The sequence below is a fragment of the Nipponia nippon genome, unplaced genomic scaffold, assembly GCF_047370975.1.
Source record: "Nipponia nippon isolate SJK-2023a ecotype South Korea unplaced genomic scaffold, ASM4737097v1 scaffold_2, whole genome shotgun sequence".
Lineage (NCBI taxonomy): Eukaryota > Metazoa > Chordata > Aves > Pelecaniformes > Threskiornithidae > Nipponia > Nipponia nippon.
In genome coordinates this window covers 103,441,532-103,466,130 of record NW_028262336.1, presented here as the reverse complement: position 1 = coordinate 103,466,130, position 24,599 = coordinate 103,441,532, and the positions used below count along the sequence as shown (strand labels likewise).

The 24,599-nt window shown below is 42.1% G+C and overlaps 1 protein-coding gene across 1 annotated transcript in view; it reads left to right on the top strand.

The window, feature by feature from the left end:
* The first annotated feature begins 319 nt into the window (after positions 1–319).
* Positions 320–24,599, top strand: part of FREM2 (FRAS1 related extracellular matrix 2) — a 145,489-nt gene continuing 121,209 nt past the window's right edge. The window contains exons 1-2 of the mRNA XM_087758177.1: positions 320–5,583; positions 11,088–11,177. Coding sequence (XP_087614303.1) covers positions 429–5,583; positions 11,088–11,177 — 5,245 coding nt within the window. The 5' untranslated portion in view covers positions 320–428. The remainder of the gene's footprint in view (positions 5,584–11,087; positions 11,178–24,599) is intronic.

Sequence of the window (24,599 nt, the reverse complement as noted above, 5' to 3'; positions counted from 1 at the left end):
GCGGCGCCTTTCCCGCGGTGGCTGCCGGCAGGGTGATCCGTGCCCCCCTTCCTCTCCCTTCCTCCCCGTTCCCGCACGGCTTTCTCGGCGCCTTCTCCTCAACAACCTGTTGAGGGGCCGGGGCAGGGATGGGGAGGCTGTCCCCTCTCTAGCTTGCAAGATTGGCAATCCGCTCTGTCCAATCGAGCCAGACGGCCTCGCCCCCCGCGGGCGCCCATTGGCCACTCGGAGGCGCGGGGCGGGGCTTCGCAGCTGGCGGGGCTCTCCTCCGGAGCGGGGAGCGCTCCCCTCAGAGCGCAGCGTGTGCGTGGGGCGAGCGGGTGCGGGCGGGCGGCGCGGGCGGCAGGAGCGGCGCCGCGACTCGGCCCCTGCGGAGCGCAGACGCCGCTGCCGGGGGCTCCCGGCCCTTCGCTCCGCCGTCAAGGACGATGCAGGCTCTCCCCGCCGCGCCGCGGCGGCTGCTGGCCGGCTTGCTGCTGCTGGCCGGCTGCCTCTGGGTGGGGGCGCCGGAGCCGCCGCCAGGCAGCGCCGCGGTCTCCTCGCCGTGGGCGCCGGAGGCGGCCCCCGTCGTGGTGGCCAACCGCGGGCTGCGGGTGCCCCTGGGCCGCTCCGCCTGGCTGGACCCTGCGCGGGACCTGGTGCTGCAGGTGCAGCCGGGGGACCGGTGCCACCTCACCGTGCTGGACGAGGACCCGCTGTGGCAGCGGCCGGGCCGGCTGAGCCCCAGGCGCTTCCCCTGCGACTTCGGGGCCGGCGAGGTGCAGTACTCCCACCTGGGCGGCCGCAGCCCGGCGCGGGACCGCGTCCGCCTGCAGCTGCGCTACGACTCGCCGAGCCGCGCCCTGGTGCTGCCCCTGGTGCTGGAGGTGGAGGTGCTCTTCACCCAGCTGGAGATCGTCACCCGCAACCTGCCCCTCACCGTCGAGCGCTTGCGGGGCACCAGCAACCCGCTGGATGCCCGCAGCCTGGAGTTCGCCTTCGAGCCCGGCCGGCAGCGCTGCCGGGTGGGCCTGCTGCCGCCGCTGGCCGGGCTGCCCCGCTACGGAGAGATCCTCAACTACCCCCCGGCGGCGGTGGCAGCGCCGGCGGCCGCGGGTGGGGAGGCGGCGGTGGGCGGCCCGGTGCCCGCCTCCATGTGGGACTGCGAGGAGTTCCTGCGCCTGGGACTGCGCTACCGGCACACGGCAGCCGGCGGCTCCCCCAACCGTGACCTGGTGCCGCTGGTGGCAGAGCTGCGGGAGGCAGCGGGCAGCGGAGCACTGCTGAAGCGCGAGTACTTCCAGGTGCTGGTGCGGATCCGGGCTGGGACTGAGAACGTAGCCCCCAAACCCAGCTTCTTGGCCATGCTCATGATGGAGGTGGACCAGTTTGTCCTCACCGCCCTTACGCCTGACATGCTTGCAGCCGAGGATGCCGAGTCACCGCCAGACCTGCTGCTCTTCAACATCACCTCGCCCTTTGGCCCTGGCCAGGGGCACATGGTCAGCACAGACGACCGGAGCTTGCCTGTGTCCTCCTTCAGCCAGCGGGATGTGAGGGAGCTGCGCATCGCCTACCAGCCACCCATGGAGGACTCGGATCGGGAGCGGCTCTTTGAGCTTGAGCTGGAGGTGTTGGACCCAGAGGGTGCTGCCTCAGAGCCCTTCGCCTTCGTCATTGTGGTGAAGCCCATGAACACCCTGGCACCTGTGGTCACCCGCAACACTGGCCTCGTGCTTTATGAGGGACAGTCACGGCCTCTCTCAGGCCCCGGTCCCAGCCCCAACCTGGTGATAAGTGACGAGGATGACCTTGAGCAGGTGCGGGTGAGTGTGGTGGCAGGGCTGAGGCATGGCCACCTCACTCTGCTGGAGGACACCCCAGCACTTGCTGCCCCTCGTAAACACTTCACAGTGGCTGAACTGGCAGCAGGTCGGGTCATATACCAGCATGATGGCAGCGAGTCTCCACTCAGTGACAACCTGGTGCTGCGGCTCGAAGATGGTGGCTCTCGCCACCGTGTTGAGTTCCTTTTCCCCATTACCTTGGTGCCCACTGATGACCAGCCACCCCTACTCAATGCTAACACGGGGCTGGCCATGGCTGAGGGTGAAACAGTTCCCATCACCACCCGTGCTCTTAGCGCTACTGACATTGACTCGCAGGATGCCATCCTGCTCTTCACAGTGGAGTCTGGCCCCACTGCTGGGCAGCTGTTCCTCCGTCAAGCACAGCCACCCCCTGGCTGGGAAGAGGAGGAAGAAGATGAGGGCTTTTCTTGGAGGAGGGTGCCAGGTTTAGCAGGGAGCTCCGTAATCTATGAAAAGCCAGTGAGAGAGTGGCTGCAGCAGGACATTGTGGAAGGGCGTCTCTATTACCACCACTTTGGGCCTCACAGCCCCGGCCCTGGGGTTGTGTTGGACCAGTTTGTCTTTAGAGTCCAGGATGACAATGACCCACCCAACCGCTCCGGACCACAGACTTTTGTGATCCGGGTACATCCCGTAGACAGATTAGCCCCAGAACTGCACAGTAGCAGCAGCCTGCACTTAACAGTTGCAGAACAGCAGGTGACCCCACTGCGGAGGAAGCACTTGTGTTACACAGATCAGGATTCAGGGGACCGTGAACTCCACTACACAATAACCCAGCCCCCCACTGACACTGACACTAACCACGCGCCAGATGTATATGGAGCCCGCCTTGGATCCCTTGTGCTGACTGAAGATCACTCTGTAGAAGTTACCCACTTCACCCAAGCCCAGATCAATCATCACAAGATATCGTACCGTCCCCCACAGGAAGAACTGGGGGTGGCTCCTCATTTGATTCAGTTTCAGTATCAAGTGCAAGATGCAGCTGGCAATGCAGCCGAAGGGACTTTCACCATCTACCTGCAGCCTGTGGATAACCAGCCTCCTGAAATCACTAATACTGGCTTCACTTTGCCTGAGGGAGGCAGCCATGTTCTTAGTCCAACTGAGCTGGATGCCAGTGACACGGATACTGAACTTGCCCGTCTCAAATTTATCCTGACCCAGGCTCCTCAGTATGGCCAGTTGCAGCTTTCTGGATACAGTTTGGTTCCTGGAGGTGTCTTTGGCCTGGAGGATATCAGACAAGGGAGGGTGGTGTATGTGCACAGTGGAGCTGAGACCAATAGTGATACCTGCAGGCTTGACGTGAGTGATGGGGTTCATTTTGTGCCCATCACACTGAAAATGAACGTGCACCCAGTTGATGATGAGGTTCCTATGCTACGGTTGCCCCCAGGCACTCTTGGTTCCTACCTGGATGTGCTGGAGAATGGTGCTGCTGAAATCACTGCTAATGTCATTCAGGGCACAGATGAGGATACAGATGACTTAATGTTGACCTTCATTGTAGAGGATCCTCCTCAGCATGGAAACATCCTTGTCCAAGGGGTACCTGCAGAGAGATTTTCCCAGAGAGATCTGCTGGATGGTGCTGTGGTATATGCTCACACTGGTGGTGAAATAGGCCTTCTGCCCAAAGAAGATACCTTCAACCTTACCTTATCTGACCTGTCTGAGGAGTGGAGTGTCAGGGGCAATGTTGTTCAAGGAGTTTCAGTCTTGGTGACCATTCTTCCTGTTGACAGTCAAGCCCCAGAGATTTTTGTCGGGGAGCAGTTCATGGTAACGGAAGGTGACAAACGAGTCATTACTCCTGCTCACCTCAGGGCTGAAGATGTGGATACTCCTAATGATGATATACTCTGCACCATTGTTGCTCAGCCAACATCTGGGTATGTAGAGAACATCTCTCCAGCCCCAGGATCTGAAAAATCCAGAGCAGGTATAGCTATAAGTGCTTTTATTTTGAAAGACCTCCGTCAAGGGCATATTTTTTATGTCCAAAGTATACATAAGGGTGTAGAGCCTGTTGAAGACAGATTTGCTTTCCGCTGTTCTGATGGCATTAACTTTTCCCAAAGGCACTTTTTCCCCGTTGTCATTATGCCGATCAACGATGAAGAGCCTGAAATCTTTATGCGCGAGTTTGTTGTGATGGAAGGCATGAGCCTGGTTATTGATACCCCTATCCTCAATGCAGTTGATGCAGACATCCCTGCTGATGAGTTAATGTTCACAATCACCAGGCTTCCCAGGCATGGCCACATTGTGAACCAGCTGGTCAACGGAACTGTCCTAGTGGAAAGCTTCACCTTGGATCAGATAACAGAGAGCTCCAACATACTCTACGAACATGATGACTCTGAGACAAAGGAGGACAGTTTTGAGGTGAAACTCACAGATGGTAAACATACCGTTAGGAAAACTGTGCTCATCATGGTTATTCCTGTAGATGATGAGACACCCAGAATGGCCATCAATGATGGTTTGGAGATTGAAATAGGGGAAACTAGAACTATTCATAACAGAATATTGAAGGCTACTGACCTGGATTCTGAAGACAAAACCTTGACATACATTATAAGATACGGGCCAGGACAAGGCCTCTTGCAGAGAATAAAGCCTTCAGGTGGGGTTGAGAATATCACCCTGGGGATGAACTTCACCCAAGATGAAGTGGACAGAAACTTAATTCGATATATGCATTTTGGCCAAGAAGGAGTTCGTGATCTTATCAAGTTTGATGTGACAGATGGAATAAATCCTCTCATTGACCGCTACTTCTATGTGACAATAGGTAGCATTGATATTGTCTTTCCAGATGTAATCAGCAAAGGAGTTTCTTTGAAGGAAGGAGGGAAGGTAACCCTTACTACTGATTTGCTTAGCACGAGTGACCTGAATAGTCCCGATGAGAACTTAGTTTTCACTATTACCAGAGCACCTGTTCGTGGTCATCTTGAATGCACAGATCAGCCTGGGGTACCCATCTCCACTTTTACTCAACTCCTATTAGCAGGCAATAAAGTCTATTACATTCACACTTCAGAAGATGAGGTGAAAATGGACAGCTTTGAGTTTGAGGTGACTGATGGCTATAACCCTGTATTTCGTACTTTCAGAATTTCTATCAGTGATGTGGACAATAAAAAACCTGTCGTCACAATCCATAACCTGATAGTCAGTGAAAATGAATACAAACTGATAACCCCATTTGAACTGACTGCAGAAGACAGAGATACACCCGATGCATTGCTAAAATTTATCATCACTCAAATACCAGTTCACGGTCAGATCATGTTCAATAACTCCAAACCAGTCACCACCTTCACTAAACAAGATCTAAATGAAAATCTAATCAGCTACAAACACGATGGCACAGAATCAGCTGAGGATAGCTTCTCTTTCACTGTTACGGATGGCACTCATACCGATTTCTATGTCTTCCCCAACACTGTGTTTGAAACGAGGAAACCTCAGACTATGAAGATTCGAATAATGGCTGTGGACAACAGTGTACCTCAAATTGTAATAAACAAGGGTGCTCAGACTCTCCGTATTCTGGCCACAGGTCACATCGGGTTTCTGATTACCAACAAGGTGCTCAAAGTGGAAGACAGGGACAGTTTACATGTTACTCTCAAGATCAGAATCACAGAGGGTCCACGCCATGGCTTCCTGATCCACCTGGGGAAAGGCAACCATAGCATCAGCCAGTTTACCCAAGGTATTACGATACTCCAGGCTTTCTTTAGATCACTGGAAACATTCTTTTTCATGCTAAACTCTATAATAATTGATAGGAGAAACTTTCCAACATTGAGCTTATTTACAATGGCTTTATTAGTTTTTAGTTCTGTTTATTATTTACTGCATCTGTGACAGCTTTAAACAGGAAAGGGGGTCCACTGGAGAAACAGTGAATAAAGGAGTGTCTTTGCTGTGAAGAGCTTACAGTCCAAATAGCTGTGATTTGGACTTTCTATCAGTGATAGCAATTTGGATAACAGAATTCAGCTGCATGTGGTTCCGGACCTTTAGAAGATAAGTGTTGCCTTTAAACAGTTTTATTTAGAAAATGCTATAGGAGTGGCCAAGCTATTATTAACTAATGGTCATACCATGGCTAGGGTATCAGTTGCTATACAGTCTGAGGGCACTTAACTGTAAAAGCAAAATAATTTCCCAGCCATGGGGAAATAGTATATTATGAGTGCATTTGTTGCGTTAATTACACAAATCTTAACCAGAAAGTTTTTGTGGTAAATTAAAAGGTAATGTAAATGTTTTAAAATTATGTCAGTGGTACTTGCTTTGTACATGGAACTAAAATACTAGGTGCTATAAATAGGATGAAAACCACATGTGCGTGTGTGAAATAAAGCCTCAACACAAGGCTATGAAGTAACTTTAATTGAAAGGGGAGCATTAGCTATTCTCCAGAGAATTTTCCATGTTAGTTTGCAATGAGTTGATAGCTGGTTAATTAAAAATGAAATGAAGTTTCTTGGAGCCTCCTGCAGCTGTGGAGTGAGCAGATAGCACAACTGCACGGAGACTCAAAATTAAAGGGGCCCAGACAGGCTGGGCTGTGTAGGTGGTAGGGCTAGAGATGAACGCTTGTAGCTGGCTGTATTTCATTTCACAGAGCCCATACTGGTATGTATCCCGTGTTACAGTCTTGTTACAGTCCATTTTTTCGAGGAGGGGGGGCACTCAGGATAGGTATATATCCCATTCTCTTTTGTCCCATGTGGCCAGGCACACATTTGTCAGATGACCAAAATGCAGTTATTACTTGGCTTTCAGTTGGCAGTCCGACCACGTGGTATGCTCACTGGTCTTCACACAGGCTTTCTTAATATCCTGGGGCTGCCTGAGCTGGGTGAGAAGCATGCAACCCTTAGGAAAAAAATGGTTTTAAAGCTAGTGAGGATCCCCAGAAAGTGATATGACTTCATAGTTTCCCTGACAGTACTGACGGAAGCAGTCCCATTTGTGTTGAGTTGAAGAGTGTTTTTAAGAAATACACATTTCTTCAATAATTTTGTCCATTGGCCTCTATGAACAAATACCTCCTGAGCATGTGTGTTATTTCTGTGGTATCTCTCTTCTCAACTTCCTAAATGCTTTTTATAATGGTTTGTATTTTAAGAAGTAAACACATAAAAGTGTCTTATGAATGCAGGACCAAGCACTTGAGGGAGAAGAGGTGTCTGGAAAGGCTGCATGAAAGGCAGAAAGCATCAGACTCACACAGGGATAATACATCTGCTGAGGACAGGGAAAGAGAACTTGCTGGAAGTCACAGAATAACCTGGGAGTGAAAGTCATGGATGAAAGGGCACTGTCTTTTCCTTTCCTTTTTCCTCAGATGCCCCCTTGTCTGTAGCTGCTTTGGGTATGGGAGAGGTTGTGAGTGGCAGGGAGACAAAAATTCTTGGCTGAACCTAGAAGGCTACAGTTTTGAGAAGTAATGTGAGACACAGAGGTCTTATGTAGACCAAGCTGCATACTCAAAACTCTGTGTAGTTCACTGTTGTCCCTCACCTTGTGGCCCCTACCATTAATGCGCAAAGTACTGTCAAACCTAGAGTAGTGAATTTAGGCATATTTCATGCTTATGCTATACCAAGACAAATAATTATCTAATGTTCAGGGTGGGAGTAAACAAGACCCTCTTTTTTCATATTCTCAATGATCCTCATGTAAGTGCAGATTTTGTAACCGGACATGAGTAATAGTTTTGACTTTGGGATGCTCCTGTATTGATCATTGGACCTGCTGTTATACACTTTCTTTGTATGTTTTGATCTCCCCCCTTTTTAGGGGTCCTATCCTGCCATGTGGGGCAACATCTTAGAGAATGATGAATAGTGCCAGTTTCATTAACATGCGTGGGTCCTAATGGGGCTTGTAAAGCATCGTTACAGTCTTCCAATTTATTTTGGACTCTGGAGGTAATTTGGTCCAACCCCTGCTCAAAAGTGGGCCAACTTTGAAGTCAGATGAGGCTGTTCAGGGTTGCATGCAGATGAGTTTTGAAAGCTGCTCAATAGTTTGTGAAGTCCATCCTAATACTCTACCACCTGACGCTCCCATTCCTTGGATTTGGGTCTGTGGTTATATGAACAGGCAGCCTGACTGCTTTGAGTGAGGTAACAGTGATGAAACAAGATTCTTTGTGTGCAAGCAGCTGGAGCAGTCTGGTTTTTCAGATTGCCTGTAACCGAAAGAGAGGGCAGAGCGATTGTTTAGCAAACAGCTTTCTGCCTTATGCTTCAGATTGCTTTTCAATATCTGCCCACAGAACTTGATAAAGTGCTAGAAAGGGAATTAGCCCAGCTTTCAAGATGAGCTAAAAGCCTCCAGTCAAAACAGACTATAGTGTGCAAAATATAGTATGTCCAGGAGATTTGTTGTGTATTTTGTTCAAGAACAATCCATGTGGGGTTTTCTAATTAGTCTACATCAAATACTCCTGCCACAAGTATGGTAGGTAATCTTTTGCTCGTGAGGCTCATAGAGTTAATTGGGATTGCTCAAAGGGGGTATTAGAGTGTGGAAGAATTAACTTCTTGATAAAAGATCCCCAAATTCTGCAAATAGTTGGTGCTTTTTAGTCTTTTCTATTGAATTGTTAAAATAATCTGAATGAGAGAGAGAGAGGCAAGTGACAGTAACAAAATAAGATTCTTAAAACACATTAAGCAGTTCCTTCAGTTTATTCAAGTACTATCTGTTACTTCATGTTACACCTGAAAGCAGCACTTTTAATTCATTATTATTTCTTTGTGCTTTATATTTACAATTTGGTGAGAGTAAATATGGAGAATGCTTAAAGAAGAACACTTGCCACATGGTAATTTCTAGTCTAGTGCTGTCCTAGGACAAAAATACATACAAAGAATATTGTGTATGCATAATCGTACTGCACTCATCTCCAAGTCAGGGCTGGAATTTGTTCATAGCAGGTATTCATTATGATTAGATAATTTCTTTAAAAGTGGGGAAAGTCTATTAAGGAACTGCCAAGTCTTTCACATTTAAAGAAGTTTAGTGGTATATAACAGATAGGTAGCTGATGTTTGAATAATGTTTTGAATGTACACAGTGTGACAGACTGCTGAGTGCTGTTTTGGGAGTCCCCAGTCCCATGTGGGTAAGTTTGTGAGTAAGGACCAGGTCACATCCCACAGCTCTGCAGGTGTGCTGAGGAGCCAGGAGGAAGGGGAAGTAATAGTGGAGAGTAAGGATCTGCCTTGGCAATAATGTAGCTTGGTTGATGTCTCAGCACTCCATGTAGCCTGCTGAGGCCAAAGATATCTACCTGGCTACTCCAGCCAAATATGCAGCTCTTTGCAAGCAATGATTTTATTCAGCATTCACCCCTGATAATGCTTTTTATCTTCTTTTTTAGGCAAGTGTTTTCAGAGAGATGAGTGAATTATGTTGTGAAGTGCATTTGTTTCTTAAGGAATATATATTAATATATGTAACCTTTAATAACCACATCAGTTTTGCAGAATTTTAAGTGGGAAATTAGTGCTCTGATCTAGTGGAGATAATTATATTTTTTATAGAAAATTATGTTGAATGGATTTCAAAATTATGTTGGAGAATTCCAATATCACGTTAATATTTATCAGGCACTGTAGTTATACAGTAATGAATTGTGCTTACAACTAGGCAAGTTTTAATATAAGTAGTGTAACCTGCTCAACAGTGGAAGGAAAGCATAGAATTGTTCAAGTGACTCTGAACATGTTCTTAGTGAACAGAAAACAGGTCATTCCTTTGCAGTTCTTTTGACGAAATGAAGATGTTTGGATGACAAGTGGCTTTTTTTCATGAGGTGGTCCTGTCCTGCAAACACTGGCTCAAGTGCTTATCTTTATATATGTTGAAACCATGGATTTTGATAAGGCTACCCACATGGGCAGAGCTGAGTACTTGTGTGTTTGCAGGATGAAAGATTTATTTGCTCCGCTGGCATGAAGGGGTATTTGTTTGCATCCTCTTTACAGCACCATGAATTTTTGATCTTTAACTTTAAAACATTTATGGAAGAGATTCTTCAGTGACATATATTTACTGATAATGTTCTTAAGTTGTTTGCCCTAGAAGATGTCTGGCTACTTTTGAAACTGAGGATTTTGAGGAGCTCTAAGAAAAGTGCTTTTGGCTTCTTTTTCCTAATACATGTGCCCTAACATGGGAGGAGAACTTGGGGGGTACTTGAGCTCCACTTTAATGCTATTAATTTCTAACACTTTTTCTTAAAAAAAGTATCAGACATGGATTTTTACCAATAGCAGTCTTTCAAGGAAAGTGACAAAAATTAGTTTTTATATATTACATGTTTCTCATCACTGCTCAAGGAAACCAGCAAACACAATATTCATAAATATTTGTTTACCTTTTACATACTTTCTTTATTGCAATTGATGGTTGAAAATTGTGCATTGATTTTTTTCTTACTGAAGTCTAGTCTGTCTACTTTAATTGCATCTGTTTTGGTTCTTAAAACAGTCAATCACTGCAAGTGTTTGAACACTATTTAAGACAGTTCCTATAGATTATATACCATATCCTTTGAAAACATGCTGATAGGAAGGATTGTCTGATGGAGAGGGCATTTTTGTGGGGGACTAAAGAGATTGAGATCTCTCTAATGCAGAATGTGCAGAGATATCCTGTCCTAGAGGTAGACCACAAGCCAGAAGTAATGTTGTTCTAGAGGTGGGTTGAGGGAGTTGTGTGGACTAATTTGTCTTGCTTCTTGAATGGAGGGTAAAACTTAACATAGAAAATACCTTGGGTTTTGCTCCCATTTCAGACACAGATTTTCTGTGATGTCTACAGTACTTCTCAGGATGAAGAATGACAGAATCAATATCTTAGTGGAGATACACCTCTGTTTAAGAAAATGCACCACTAAAAATGTAAAATATTTGACTGTTGAGCCTATGTTTTTACATTTCCTTTCAGTTCTTTTTGTAAATAAATCTTAAAAGAAAGAGGGCACTGGGGAGGGGGAAGTAAAGGGAGGGAGAATGAATGGTATCTGTAAAACTTCAGTGCTGTTAATACTGAAATTCCTGACCTCTGCTGGAGAACCTTGACGTCTCTCTGTTGAAGCTGAACTATTTAATACATGTCAAGTTTTTCTATAAAAAATTTCCTACCTTAGCATTTAAAATAAAATCTGTTTTTCCTGACTCTTTCCAGCTGATATTGATGATATGAAGATATGCTATGTTTTACGAGGGGGTGACAATGCCACCAGTGACATTTTTCATTTCATGGTTGAAGATGGTGGTGAGTACTCATAAGATCTGTGCTTTTGCTGTTCTTGAAAGAGAAGGAGTTTAAGTATACTTTGGGAGTTTAAGAACATTGAATTTAATTGAGGGAAGTCCATGTTACCTCCTGGAATATGATTTTTGTTATGACTTTCCCATATTATGGACTATTTCTGGTGATTACAAAGAGAGGTGTTGATAAAATGGTAATTGCATGTAATGAAAAATCACTCAACCTCCTTTAGCAAGAAAGTGAAATTCTCTAAGTCTACTCAGATACCTGGGCTTTCTGTAGTTTTACCTTTGTATTCCCTGTCCAGGCTCTTTACACATAAATTCTCATAAGCCTTTTATCTTGAGAAACTTTCTAAATTTTGATTTACATTTATGGTTGCCTACCTCTTTAAAGGTTCCAGCTATAAGAGTGTTCATATGGACACATTGTCTCTGATGTACATGTTGCATAGAGTTCAAGTTCTGATTCTACGTACTTAACAGAATCCTCAGTGGCTTGTCGAAGATCTTTGTCAGGTGACTGGTGAATTCTCCTGACTAATATTATTTTATAGGACTGTGGAGGATGCAAAAGGAAGGAATAAATCAAACTGAGAATACTGGCATATACTTATTCAGGAAAAAAAAATGTAGGGTTTTTTTTGTTTTTAAAGAACAAAGAACAGTTTAAGGTGTAAACAAAACACATTAACAGGCCTTTTTTTTCCATCCAAAGTCTGTACTTAATCTGGATATTCCTGAATGTAGATATTGCTGTGTGTAGTAACATCTGGCTAGATTATGTTGCTTTAATACCTCTTTTAACATGTGATATATAGCTCTATGAGTAATTGACAATGAATTTTATTAGTTGATTTAATAATATACTACTTAGAAAAAATGCTTCAGGTTAGTTTATGTTCAACTCATGTACTCAGCTTGTGTTACTTCTTCACAAGAAGCACAGCCAATTAACGGTATTAAGATCAGTGAACAGGGATTTGTCCTGTCTGTCACAGACTGAACAGTTTTGTCACCGTCTACCATTACTGGGAGTAGGATATTAAAGCACTTTCTCCTGTTCATTGTGCTGGACAAGCATAGAAGAGACAGTACCTCTAGAGACTTGTGAAAATGTCTTTGCAAATCTTTGCTACATCAGAGAACAAGTAGTGAGACAAGAGTTTGTAACACTTGACTTATTTTCCTTAAATGTTTTCTTTTAACTGAGATATAGGTTAGAGAAATTTAAAGCTAAGTAAAGATAATGGAGCACGGAGTGCTGTATTTTCTTAGTGATACCATCATTTTCTTATGACAGGTGTCACCAAATGGTGACGTTGTTCATGATTTTCAAGTTGTTGTTCTAGTAGGTGAACAAATACTCAGTCTTGAGATGTTTCAAGGTTTCATGTGATGATGGGAGTAATTAAAGCTGAAGAAAGTTTGCTCTCGGTGAACTGATTAACATCAGTTCTTAAAACAGAGTTGCTCCTTGAGAAGCTAACATTTGAGAGACTTCTCTCCATGCTATTTGAACACTTTCCAGTGGTGAATGTGTAGTTAAAGCAAATTGCACTTAATATATTCTGACTCTATACCAAGAATTTTTCTTTCATTGGAAAGCTTACCTGCCACATCTGCTTCTACTTGGCAGAGTTGTAACAGCCTGCCAATTGTAATGGCATGCTATTTTTCATAATACAAAGAATCATTATGATAACAAGGTAATTGCTGATTTTTTAGAGCCTTTGGAAATGTGACGTTATCATCTTGCAGACTGCTTAGCTAGATGGTAAGGTGGTCTTTGCTTTCCTGAGGCTATTTGTTGACACAGTGAAAAGTGAGCTGTGTTGCATTTGAGAATACGTCTGATTTTCTGCTTGACTGAAGATGGTAAAGCTGCATTTAGAAGGGATGAAGCTGTGATCAAAACATTAATATTTGTCTGTCTGAAATAACTCGAATTTATTAGAAGCATCTTTAGAATCTGTAACAGGGGTGAAAAATCCAGCAATTTAATCTACCTATATTTCCGCCCTCTTCAGAAAGACATCAAAGCCAGTGTTTTGCAGCTCAGGTATATTTTGGCAAAATTTCAGTGGTACCAGGACTATTGTTTTAGTGTTTTTGATTTTAAGCCAGATCATTCTAGGAGACTAAACACAAGATCTGAGTGAAAGATGCAGCACAGACTACCAACATCCGTAGTAGAATGGCACGCTTCAGACTTCTGTCTCCTGTATCAGGAATTTTACAGTAGTAGAAAGTTTGTGATGGCTAGCACACAGTGCCTAATGCTGTAAATGAAATAAGTGGGAGTTCACTTAAGCTGAATTGTGCCATAGTCCATAAGTGGTCCCATTGAAATCAGGAGAGGTTTCAAAATTTGTTTCAATTAATAAGTATTTGTTCATATTATTCAGCTAATGTTATTTCAAATAAGTAAAAAAAAAAATAAAAATAAGGCACATTTGCAACCCAAGCATTTTGTATCTTCCAGTTCTCTCATGCCTCAGTGAGGGGAACCTACAACACCAGTCCCTGCTCTCTTCAAATAACATAAATTAGAAAGTTGATTTTGCCCCATATCTCTAGCGTTGTCTGTAAAATACTCTTCTATGTGTCTTGGAATGGTCTATGAACTGGAAATAGGAGAGGAAGAGCATGAGTTTCTCTAGCTCCATCTTTTCATGGTTGATCTGCCTCACTCATTATACCGTGACTTAAGAGAACAAATGCAGAAGATCATTTGTTGGTCTCTTAAATAATGATAGTCTGATTGGGGCCCAAGTCTGTTATCTCAGGCAACTGCATGGTGGCCAAGTACAAGGAGTCATTAAACCGCTCCAGTGTGAATTTTGTTGTGGATCTGGAATTTTGTTTCTCCTTTTACATGTGGCTAGCATTTGCGGTAAGCAAGTTAGGGCAATGGCAGACTAGGTGGGTAAGTGAGAGGAAAAGAGCCAAGTCAGCACTCTGCCAGCTCTTGGCCCCTTGCCTGCTCAGTTTCTCACAGCAGGAGTGAGTGCCATGCTGCCTACCAAAACGTGACCTAGGGTTTGAAAACATGAAATATGGTACCAGGACAAACTTGTTTTCTTACTGGCCAAGAGAGGAACCTGAAGCTTAGACAAATGGAGAATAGCTCAGGGATTATGGCTGTCTCAAGAGAACTTTCTGAGTATAACTAACGAGAACAGAAATGGGCTCAATATGAAGAGAAAGGAAGGCCATTTAAGAATAAAAGGAAAGAAAGCCTTTAGGTCTGTAATTCACAAGCGAGAGCTTAAGCCTGCTGTATTCAAACCAAAATGACGGGTTTCACCAGAAAGAACTGGTTGAGGTTTGAAGCTCTGAAAGAGTCTTATTGTCAGCATCAATTACCCACATATGTATGGCTGTAGTGCTTTTCTGGCTTTAAATAGCATGTTTCATAAGAGTAATTAAAAAGTGAAATAAATTGAACACAATTCAGCTATTTATCAGCACTAATATTTTTAAAGGTAGAAGAGATTTTAATTCTTCATGCTTAGGGGTTTAGCTTCAAGATGATCTGCTATAAAGTGGGCGAGCCCTTGCATTTCTGTTATACTTAGAACAAGACGCTGTAGGATATTGGATGTTGCTGAGTTAGCTGTGTGACATTTTGAAAGAAACTACTGTAGTTCATATTAACAATTTGCTTTCTGTTTTGTTTTGAATTTTGATCTTAAAAGGATCATGTGGAGACGTGTTGATACTGAAAAAATATTATGAGTCCCTTTTAGCAAAACCTTGAAGAAAGTAGGGAATTTTGTTTTTCACAAAGGTTGCAAAATAGTCTCAGTTGAATCTCTTTCCTCAGAAGTGGCCTCCACATTTCATTAACAAGGTGGAGAAAAAACTCTTCTTAGCAAGTGCAAGCATGTGACGGTGGTGAATCCTGATGTTTATATTATTAGATTCTTAATTCAATGATTAGCAAAGGCACCAATACTACCAGAAGGCAGGGAAAACAGGATTTTTTTTTTCCTGTGGTGAGGTGAAAAAATGGAAATCCAGATCGATAGTTGAACTCCTGGATGTATTTGTGGTATGTAAATTTGCACACTATTGAGAGACTCACTAGATTGAAGAAAGATATCCAGCTGAAAACACTTGAGCCTTTTAATTAGTGAGAAACAGAATAACAGAGTAACTTAAATCTAATGGACTTGGTGAGAAACCACAGTGTCTGCAGCAACTTCATATTACTGAAAGCTCGGGGAAACTGGATATGTATGGCACTGCCAGATATATGCATAGAGTTGGTGCTTCAGCTATGCAAAATGGCACTAATCCGTATGGAATGAAAGTTGACACAGAAATTAGCTCCAGTGTGTTGAGCTCTTGTGCCTGTTTCAGAAAACTGCACACTACAATTTCACACTACATCCCTTGTGAGTTGTCTGAGGCATTTTTACTCCTTACATGAGAAACTAGCACTGAAAATGCACAGTTAAAACTGAAGTCCATCGTTTACCTTCAATTTATGCCCTTATCTGTTTCTTTAATGTCACTGCAGTAAGTCATAATAATGGAAAAAGAATATGGATCTAAATGCCTACCTACCCAATCTGTAGAAGATATTTTCTCATTAAATGTGCAGTTTCAATGTGAAACTGATTGACCTGATTTAAGGCAAATTTTTGGCCAGATTGTGCTGTTTGTGTATAATAAAACAAACATACCCCAAAGCTGGCAGTAAACTCAAAGCCCAGCTCAGACCTCATACCTCCAGAGGCAGTATCAGTCAAATACATTCCTTTGCCCAGCAATGGATATTGGGACTGGGGTAGCAGTACTACAGCAGCGTGCTGAATGCCAGGTGAACAGCAGAGCTTCTCTGTCAAGGACTATTGTTGTCTTCGGCTTTGCTTCACATAGGAAATAGTCTTTATTCTCTTTAAGTATTGTGGATAACTCTGAAATGTTCAAGTTCAGACCATGTAAAGTCAGTGAAGGAATGTTCATCTCTTCTAAATAGTGATCTGCCCCCAAATATTTTAAAAATACGACCCTGTTCTTGACCTGCTTGTTGCTTGGCTAGTTCTCTCATCACAGTAGTCTGCCTTGCTTGCTCCTCCTCCTACCCTGTCTTCTGAAGCTTGGGGAACCATCAACCAGGAGTGCAACATGCATGGAAGAAATTCATATTACGTGCCTCAGTATTTTTTTGTTGCAAGAGGCTGGTGCCATACTAACAATGTTTTGCATTAGAGTCAGTTTCATTAAATTTTCCTGTTTTGAGGAAAAAAAAAATAATGCTAATTTGGGCCTGGTGCATTCTAAAAAAAAAAAAAAAAGATTGTGCAAGGGGGAAGCCCATTTCCTGTTCAGTCTTAATTTGAACCATAACCTGTCCTTCCCTTACCTAACTCCCGTCTCTGCTCACTGCTTAAGTGAAGTCCTCCAGACTGCTTCTTTAGGGCTGCTAAGTGGTATCTTGCAGTATAGTGCCTCAAGGGTAGAATTGTTTCAAAGGGGAAGTAATGACAGATTCTTATGGCTGGTTTAGGAATGTGAGGATCACTAGGGAAGGAAAGAAACAAGACTTTTTTTTTTTTTTACAGGCTCTTTGGGCAGCTTTTCTGACTTAACGCCAAAGCATTGCAAAGCCAAGGCTCACAGAAACTGCTGATTTACATCATTAGCTAAATCTCATTTAAACTTTTCATTACAGATGCCTAAATGCCTTCACACAGCACTGCATTTTCCTGTACTAACATTTGGTTAAATCCCCATTGAAGCAAGAATCTTTCAGAAACAATTCCCTGAAATTAGACTTTAAACCTAATTTCTGGGAAAATGTCATAGACTTTTCCCAAATATGTTTATGCAAGAAATTATGTTAATTAAAGAAACACTGTTCCACTGCTTAGAGAAAACTTGCATTAAGTTTGTGAAATATAATTATTTCATCTTTTGTCCTTCATTTTACTAAATAAAAAATATATTTTTAGGAATTTCACCATTCTGGTAAGCTTTATTGATTTGTGAGAGAATAATATTACACTCCTGAGTATAATTATTAAACTAAAACAGTTGTCAGTGCTGCTTTTCAAAGCCATAACACTGGTGTGTTTTCCTGGGTGAGATACAACAATAGTGTAGGAACAGACATTTTGGACTCAATATCTGACAGTTCTTAAAGAAGCAGACCGGTAAAATATCATTGGGAATTACTTGCAGCATCCTTGCTTGACCTCACATGTGGCATTTGGGCACACTAGTCTTGGCAAGAAACATCAGCTACATTTATCTTTGGCATAAAAATGAGGGCATCACATGTTGGCGGTACGTTTGCCATCATTTGCCAAGTACTGTATTGGATTCTGGTCTGTTGCCAGGCTTGTTGCTGCTGTTTTGATATACTCTAGGTTGGTGCCCAAACAATTTTCCACGTGTCATACTTCTTCCTGTAAGTATTACCAAGGGATTTAAATAGTAGTTTGACACTACAGTTTATAAACCCCCCCCCCCCAAAAAAAAAAAAAAACCCTCAAAATAAACCTTTCTGTAAATAAAAAATTAGTTCATGGGGGCGTTGTTGTGGATGTGGCTGCAAGGTCACAGCAAAATTAGTATCTGTTAAAGTATACAGGAGTAGGTATGTGTTTTGCATAGAGATGATTATATGAGGCATATAGAAAGTCTAGCACAGGCCTTACTAATCTCAGTGGAAAGATTTTCATTGTCTTCTGTAGCAGTTATATGGGTTTCTTTGTAGTGATGTTTTAGAGTCACTGCTGGAAATGATTGAATTTTCCATTTTGAACTTGAACATCACCTTATCCTCCAAATATATACATAGAAAAGAAGGTCTGCTTGATCCAGAAAAAATGAAATGCTTTTTGGAGAGGAAAAAAGGTAGTTGTTTGGTTCAGCAAGAGAATTTTTGTTTGTTTTTAATTATTTGGGTTCAAATGGTGGTTTTAGCCAAAAGCAAATCTTTCCTCTGCTCCCCATCCTGGATTATTCATAATTTTCAACAAAAGCAAAGCAGTGTAATTGAAGGGGTCGGTTTAGGTACTGTTCTGGATTAGGAAAGGAGAGGCAATTGTGTTTTGAATTGCCTTTTGTACAGAAGTTAGGGCACTTTGTCCAAACGTGGAAGACTCGGATGCAATTCCTGCCTTTATTTCAGAGGCTTTGAACCCATGCTCCCCATAATGTACCCTCACTTATATTCTGGCCAGTCTTTTATTCATTTTCTGTTTGCCTGCTGTGTATATGAATTCTTAAATACTTTTTTTGAACATAGCCTGGACTCTGATGTTCCACTCTCCAACTAAGTACTGTTACCATGGAGCCAACAATTTCTCATTTCTTGTGTGTGCTCCTCTCCTCTTTTTTCCCCCTATATTTCTCCTTTTCTGCTAATACCTGCTATGTTCCACAGAACAAAATGGCTTGAACAGACCAATTAGGAGCAGTGCTTTCCGGAATAACCATTAGGCTGGTGGTTTAGATCAGGGTTAAAGGTGGGGAGATTTTGATTCCAGTTCTGTTTGAAGTCAGGGCCAATAGTCTTGCCTTCCATGTAGAATGAGCATCCCAGCTGCTGGGTTGGTTGGATAGACAGGAAATCTTTCCACACCATCACCTGGCGATAGATATTTTTCTAGTTTTAAGCTGAGATCGCTTGCTGAATAATCACACTTTTAAAGAACAATGTATTTGCAACAAAATTGACCAGCTCGGTTCTTGGAGCTGAATCCTGCTTACTTTACTGAGCTGAATAGTGCCATTGATTTCATTTGACCTGGTCCGGTGAGAGGCAAGGAAGATAATGCTCAAGATAGCACTATGAGTGCTTAGCAGGCTTTTTACTTAAAAACAATCCACAATTTAGCTTTTATATTCTTATGATACATAGTAAGGCCCAGCTAGCAGCAAAAGAAGCATGACAATGAACAGTAAAATTAGGTCAAAATGCAAGAATTAAAGGGATTAAGGAGACACGTTAGGCTTAAGTGGAAGAATTGAGAACTCTCAGGAGTAACACTGATTGCCAGTGACATGAGAACCTGCAGAAAGACACTAATTCCTAAAGTGAGCTATAACAAGCCTGTGAAATGATATTGGTTGTTGGTTGCAAATATTTTTCATTCAGACAGACTGAAGAGGTCTAGAGAAGAAGGAAATGAGAGAAGGGACGCTGGCTGCTGTCAAGGAACCCTGCTCACAGCAGCTCAGCTTGTTTGATTTCCCAGCCTGTTTTCACTGAGGGATTCTAAATAGCCTTCAGGATGAGTTTAGCATTTTTCACTCCACTTGCTGGTTAACAGTGTAGAGTCCCTAGAGTTCCCATAAATGTTCATTTGATCAGTAGATGAAACGTTTCTGGGAAGTTTCTTGATTTCTTTAAACATTAGAATTAGATTACTATTTATACGAGAAGGATAAACACATCTGAAACAAACTGCAGATATGTGACAGTTTTCCATCGAGAAAAGGTAGTGAGTCTTAACGTATGGAAATACACTAAGAATCAAGTTAAATTAAAAACGGAGAAAAGGTATGAAGGCATACATTGTCATCAATTTTTTGCAGTTTGTGCACCTTAATTTACAACATTCTCGCTATTGTAAGAAACACTCTCCATAGCAGTATAACCATGTATCAGCAAACACAGGGTGGATTTTATTGCCTGTTCAGGATCTTAAATAAAAAGCTTATTTGTATTACATTATGTAATTAACTTACATTTGCCAAATTGTTGCTGTGGGCTGGTAGGCATTGGGAATGTGCCGAAACTGAAACTTTATAAAACCATCAAGTTAGGGGAATTAGAAGCCTGTTTGAAGAAAAGGGATCCAATATGCGTATGTAGCCTTTCTAGTACCAAATAGTTATGATGAAGAGCAGCCGTAGCAAAGAGTTTAGATGTATGCTGGTTTAGCATCACTTCAGCAGCACAGGGGAGCGAGTTCAAGGCAATGAATTTTCTTTGGAGTTTTCCTGTGGAAGTTAGAATTCTCGTACTCTTAAAAAGTGCAGTGTACTTGGAGCTATCTCTTCTGACCTAGTCCTGCCAAGCATAACACGTATAAGATTGTGTAGGCTGAAAAGCAAGTCTGCTGATAAACAGTTGTAAGAATTGGTATATTCATTTATTCTGTTTGTCTTGCTAAATCTTACAATATAAGGGCCATTCTTGCCTTATCAACCTCTTGATGTACTTTCTGGGAAAAGGAAGAAATTGGTTTTATTTCATAAGCCCAAAATGTGTTTGGATGATGTTCAAATTTTCCCTGAAGTTATATGACCTGTTCTTTATAATGGGCATTGAGGAATTTAAGAAGAGGAAGTTAAGAGCCAGGAATAATACAACCAGAGTGAAAATCCTGTTAGAGTAAATTAATGAATTAATTTGACCCGTGTTGATTTTTGTTTGGGTTTGGCCTAGATGAGAATTTCTTAAGTCACTATATTGTGGCTTGTTTTCCCTGGGGTTTTCTTCAGTTAATCTTTCTTTTACAGATTTAACTAATTAGTTTTTGGTTTTAGTAGTAGAAAGAATTTCACTTAGCAGTAGGCCCTTAGGAAGCTCTTTGAAAAGACAGAATTTTTCTTTTTTTCCCCTTTCTGAAGAAGGATTTTAGCTTGTTTAAGTTCAAGTCATTAGTAAAACATTAATTCATTCAGCTTGATACAGCATTGCCCTGAATGTTTGCCAGGATTCCAATCTCACTAACTTCTAACTTAAGTACCAGCATAGCACTTCTGTCACTCTGCTGTATAATGTGCATTTTCTTCAAGACTGTAGGAATGCTGTTACCACACACCTTGCTGACTCTTTAAAGCTTTGTAGTTAGGGTGGAACATAATAATTAGAGAGGGAATTGTAAGGATACCTTTAAAGAAACATTTGAAGCTTAATTCAAAGCCCAGTGCCTCCAGTGAGGTTCTTTGTGCCTAGAGGTTTGTGGTTTGATCCTACATTAGTGAAATCTGTGAGAATATTTTTTTCACTTACTGCTGTGATGTTCAAGAGCAGGTCGTAGAAGATAAGATTCTCATAACTAATGGCGTGCTACTTTTTGCTGTCCCTAAAACTATTTTACCTTAAAAGTTTTTATTTTAGGGCCCTCAAAGTATTTGATTGCTTATTCTGATGTCTCCTCTTTAGGCAGAGCTTGTGAGCTCAAGAGCCTGAGACACTGTAAGCAGCTAAAAAAAACATTGGAGTACTCTGCGTATTATTTTAAGACTTTCCTGGGCTTTGTGCTGAACTCATTCACTGTCTACACTGTTTAACCTCAGTGATGCCCTTTAAGCTGGCTCATCATTACAGTAGAGGATTTGTAGTACTGTGTGCTCAAATACATCCCTCCTGAGAGAACTGCACTGAGAGTCTTTTGGATAGAGATATAAGATCCTAATGAAGAGGAAACTAAGTCATTACCTATTATTTTTTTCTGTCAGGTGCACGAGTGCATCACTCTCAGCTACTTCCTCAGGGATAGGTGATGCAGTATTATACATCTAAGATCCAAATGGCAGAACTTCTCTAGTGGGCACTTTGAGTGGGATTATGTCCTGGGTTCATCCTAATCAAGTGGAGGTCCTTAAAATGCAGAATTTATAGCCATAATAAATTTAAGTTCCCTCCATAACCAGTGACAATGTGAGAGACACCTCAAGTGTGAGTAGATTTAGATGTAGCACAGGAGCAATTGCTCTCAATTCTAATCCAGTTTTGCCCATGTTTCCCTTTTCATGTGTACTTAGAATTGCATAAATCATGTGAGTACTAAAAAGGGCAGCTTTCAGCACTGGCAAGATTTATAGGTCATTTGGTGAAGTGGACATTTTCAAGCTTGTTGACTGGTTTGGACATTATGCTAAAGATACAAATGGACATGAGATTGCCAGTCTCTTGCTTTTACTTAATAAGTCACTGAATACTATATTCACTTCTGATACTTGAGACCTGTGCTCAGTTTTCTCTGCTGCTTGAGGAAGGTTAAATAGACATTTCCTACTCAACTGCTGTAGCCTTTAGGCTATAGGAAATGTGAGGTGAATCCCTCTCATTGAAGCGGAGTCATTTTGTGTGGAATGACCAACTGTTCGCTGTCGAGCACAGGTCAGGCTTCCTGTCCCACTGCATCAAAATCAGGCCCTTTTGGGCTGCTGCTCAACTCTCATGAGTTCTCTGCTCCATCCAGCATGGTGGAAAAGTCCCTTCCTTCATAATCTTCCCTCACGTGAAAGCCTAGCTCCCTATTTTCCCTGGCCCCTAGGAGTTTCCGCTTATGCCTGTGTGGGGGATTGTCCAGTTAAGTTTTCAGCTCTCTGCCCTCCATCTCTATCCTGTCAAACCTTTTTTTTTTTCCTTCACCTGTCCTTTTTCTGCCTCCTGCTTGCTGCTGTAGCCTGGCTGTACCAAGAATCATTGAGAGCTAATCAGATGGTTATCAGATGACTAGATCTGCTACAGACAGAGGGATGCATTTTCCTGGCAGGGACTGGGAAAAGTTGAGTTAGCCTGTGCTCCTGCAGGGTCCTGTTGCTTGTAAACCAGTGGCAAGTTGGAATGAGAGAAATCAAAGCATTGCTTTTGGCACTGTTTTGCCAGCAATGAAAAAACTTGGGCAAAAACAAAAGAAAGAGCTGTGCTTGACCCTCCTGAATATATTCTGATGGGAAGAATCCTTCACCCTTCAGAGTAGCTGGAATAGACAGACCTTAGGCATTAAATTGAAGCTATGGACTGCAGTGGTTGAAGGGGCCTAAAAATGAGGGATTGTAATTCTTAGCATTGGGACATATCAGCCAGCCCGTGAGCCCATATATTCTCATATAGCTCTCATTTTTTCCCCCACATGAAGACGGGCATAAAGTCATTGAGTAGTATGTCATACAGGCTTTGTAGCAATAGGACAGCAGAGTCCTGTATGTCATTTTAAGATGCACAGTTACTGTATGCTTTGTGCTTATTTTAAAATATACTGCTTCAGATCCATAGAAGGATCATAACCGAGATAGATTCAAATAAGCAGGATGATTTTCACCAGCAGTGGTTCTGCCCTAAATTATATAATGCATAATTCTTTGATTTCAGCTTATGAAGAACAGAGAAACAGAGCACAACAGAAAAATGTTTTATTCATTTATTTATTTATTTAAGGGAAAATAACTCTTTTCAGAAAAAAAATCTCAGTACTAACGCACTTCCTACCTCTAAAGTATGTTATCATATGTGTACCTGTTTCCTATTCAGTACACATACTCACCAACCCACATCTCTACATCAAGGTAGTGAGCCTGCAGTGATTACTGTGTCATGTCTCCACCACCCTGAATTACGCTGCAACTTGAACTCCTTTTCTGAACCATTAGGTTCATAGCACAAGTAAATTCAAGATGATATGATTTATTTTGATCAGCTCAGGAGAAGGACCAACAAATATTCACTAACACTTTAACAAAGAGGATGAGAAAGGGAAGGGAAATATTTTTTTATGCGATCAGTCTGGTTTTTCTTCTTTATTGAGTCTCTCCACTACATCCTCTGAAACAGCCTAGATTTAACTAATCCGCCTTTTCTGTTGTCCAAGAGAAATGTTTCTGAGAAAATGCTCTTTGCTACTGTTAGAGTGCTTGCAAATTGAAAGAGGCCTCAAAAGAATCTACAGTTGAGAAACACACATACATTAATTGAAATCTCTTCTTAAAGTTGTAGGAATTTCAACATATTGAGTAATAAGCAAATGTAGTTTTAGTCTATTAGTCTCCATGTAGTTTCTGCTCTTATTTATAATAGTTTCATAATCATAACTCATAGGGATTCTGCTTGAAATCATATGATAAAATTATTTCCTCCTCTTCATTACTGCTATTACTGCCTATTAAAGCAAACTTCTAAATATGTAACTTCTGATTTTTCTCAGTTCTTTACGCTTCCCTTAATTACACATGTAAACCAGACCTTATTCATTGTTTTGAAGTCCCAGATTCATCTATGCATCTGGGGAGTGTAACTTATTAGCCAGCCCCGGAACAATTTCTAATTACTGAATTGTTGAGATCTCAAGTGGCTGCTTTACGTTCTGGAGCTGCCTGCTTATAAGGAAACCTCATTCAACTCAAGTACCTTAAAGGTTACTCTTATGTACAAGGAATCTGTTCTTTGTTGATCTGATATAATTTTATTGCAGTCTTCCCTTGGTTTCCACAACTGAAAGAAAATAAATCTAGATCTTCTGTGAACTTGACTTACATTTTTAGTAAGAGTGTGTGCAAATGTATCTTAGCTCTTTGGGACAGAGCTGCATTTCCTAGCTGGGACATACTTTTGCAAATGCATATGTAACCTGATTTGGCCATACATCCCTTTGCTTGATTATTCTCTCATCAATAGGCAATGTATTATTTTGATCAAAAAATAGCTTCAATGCTATTTTTTTCCTGC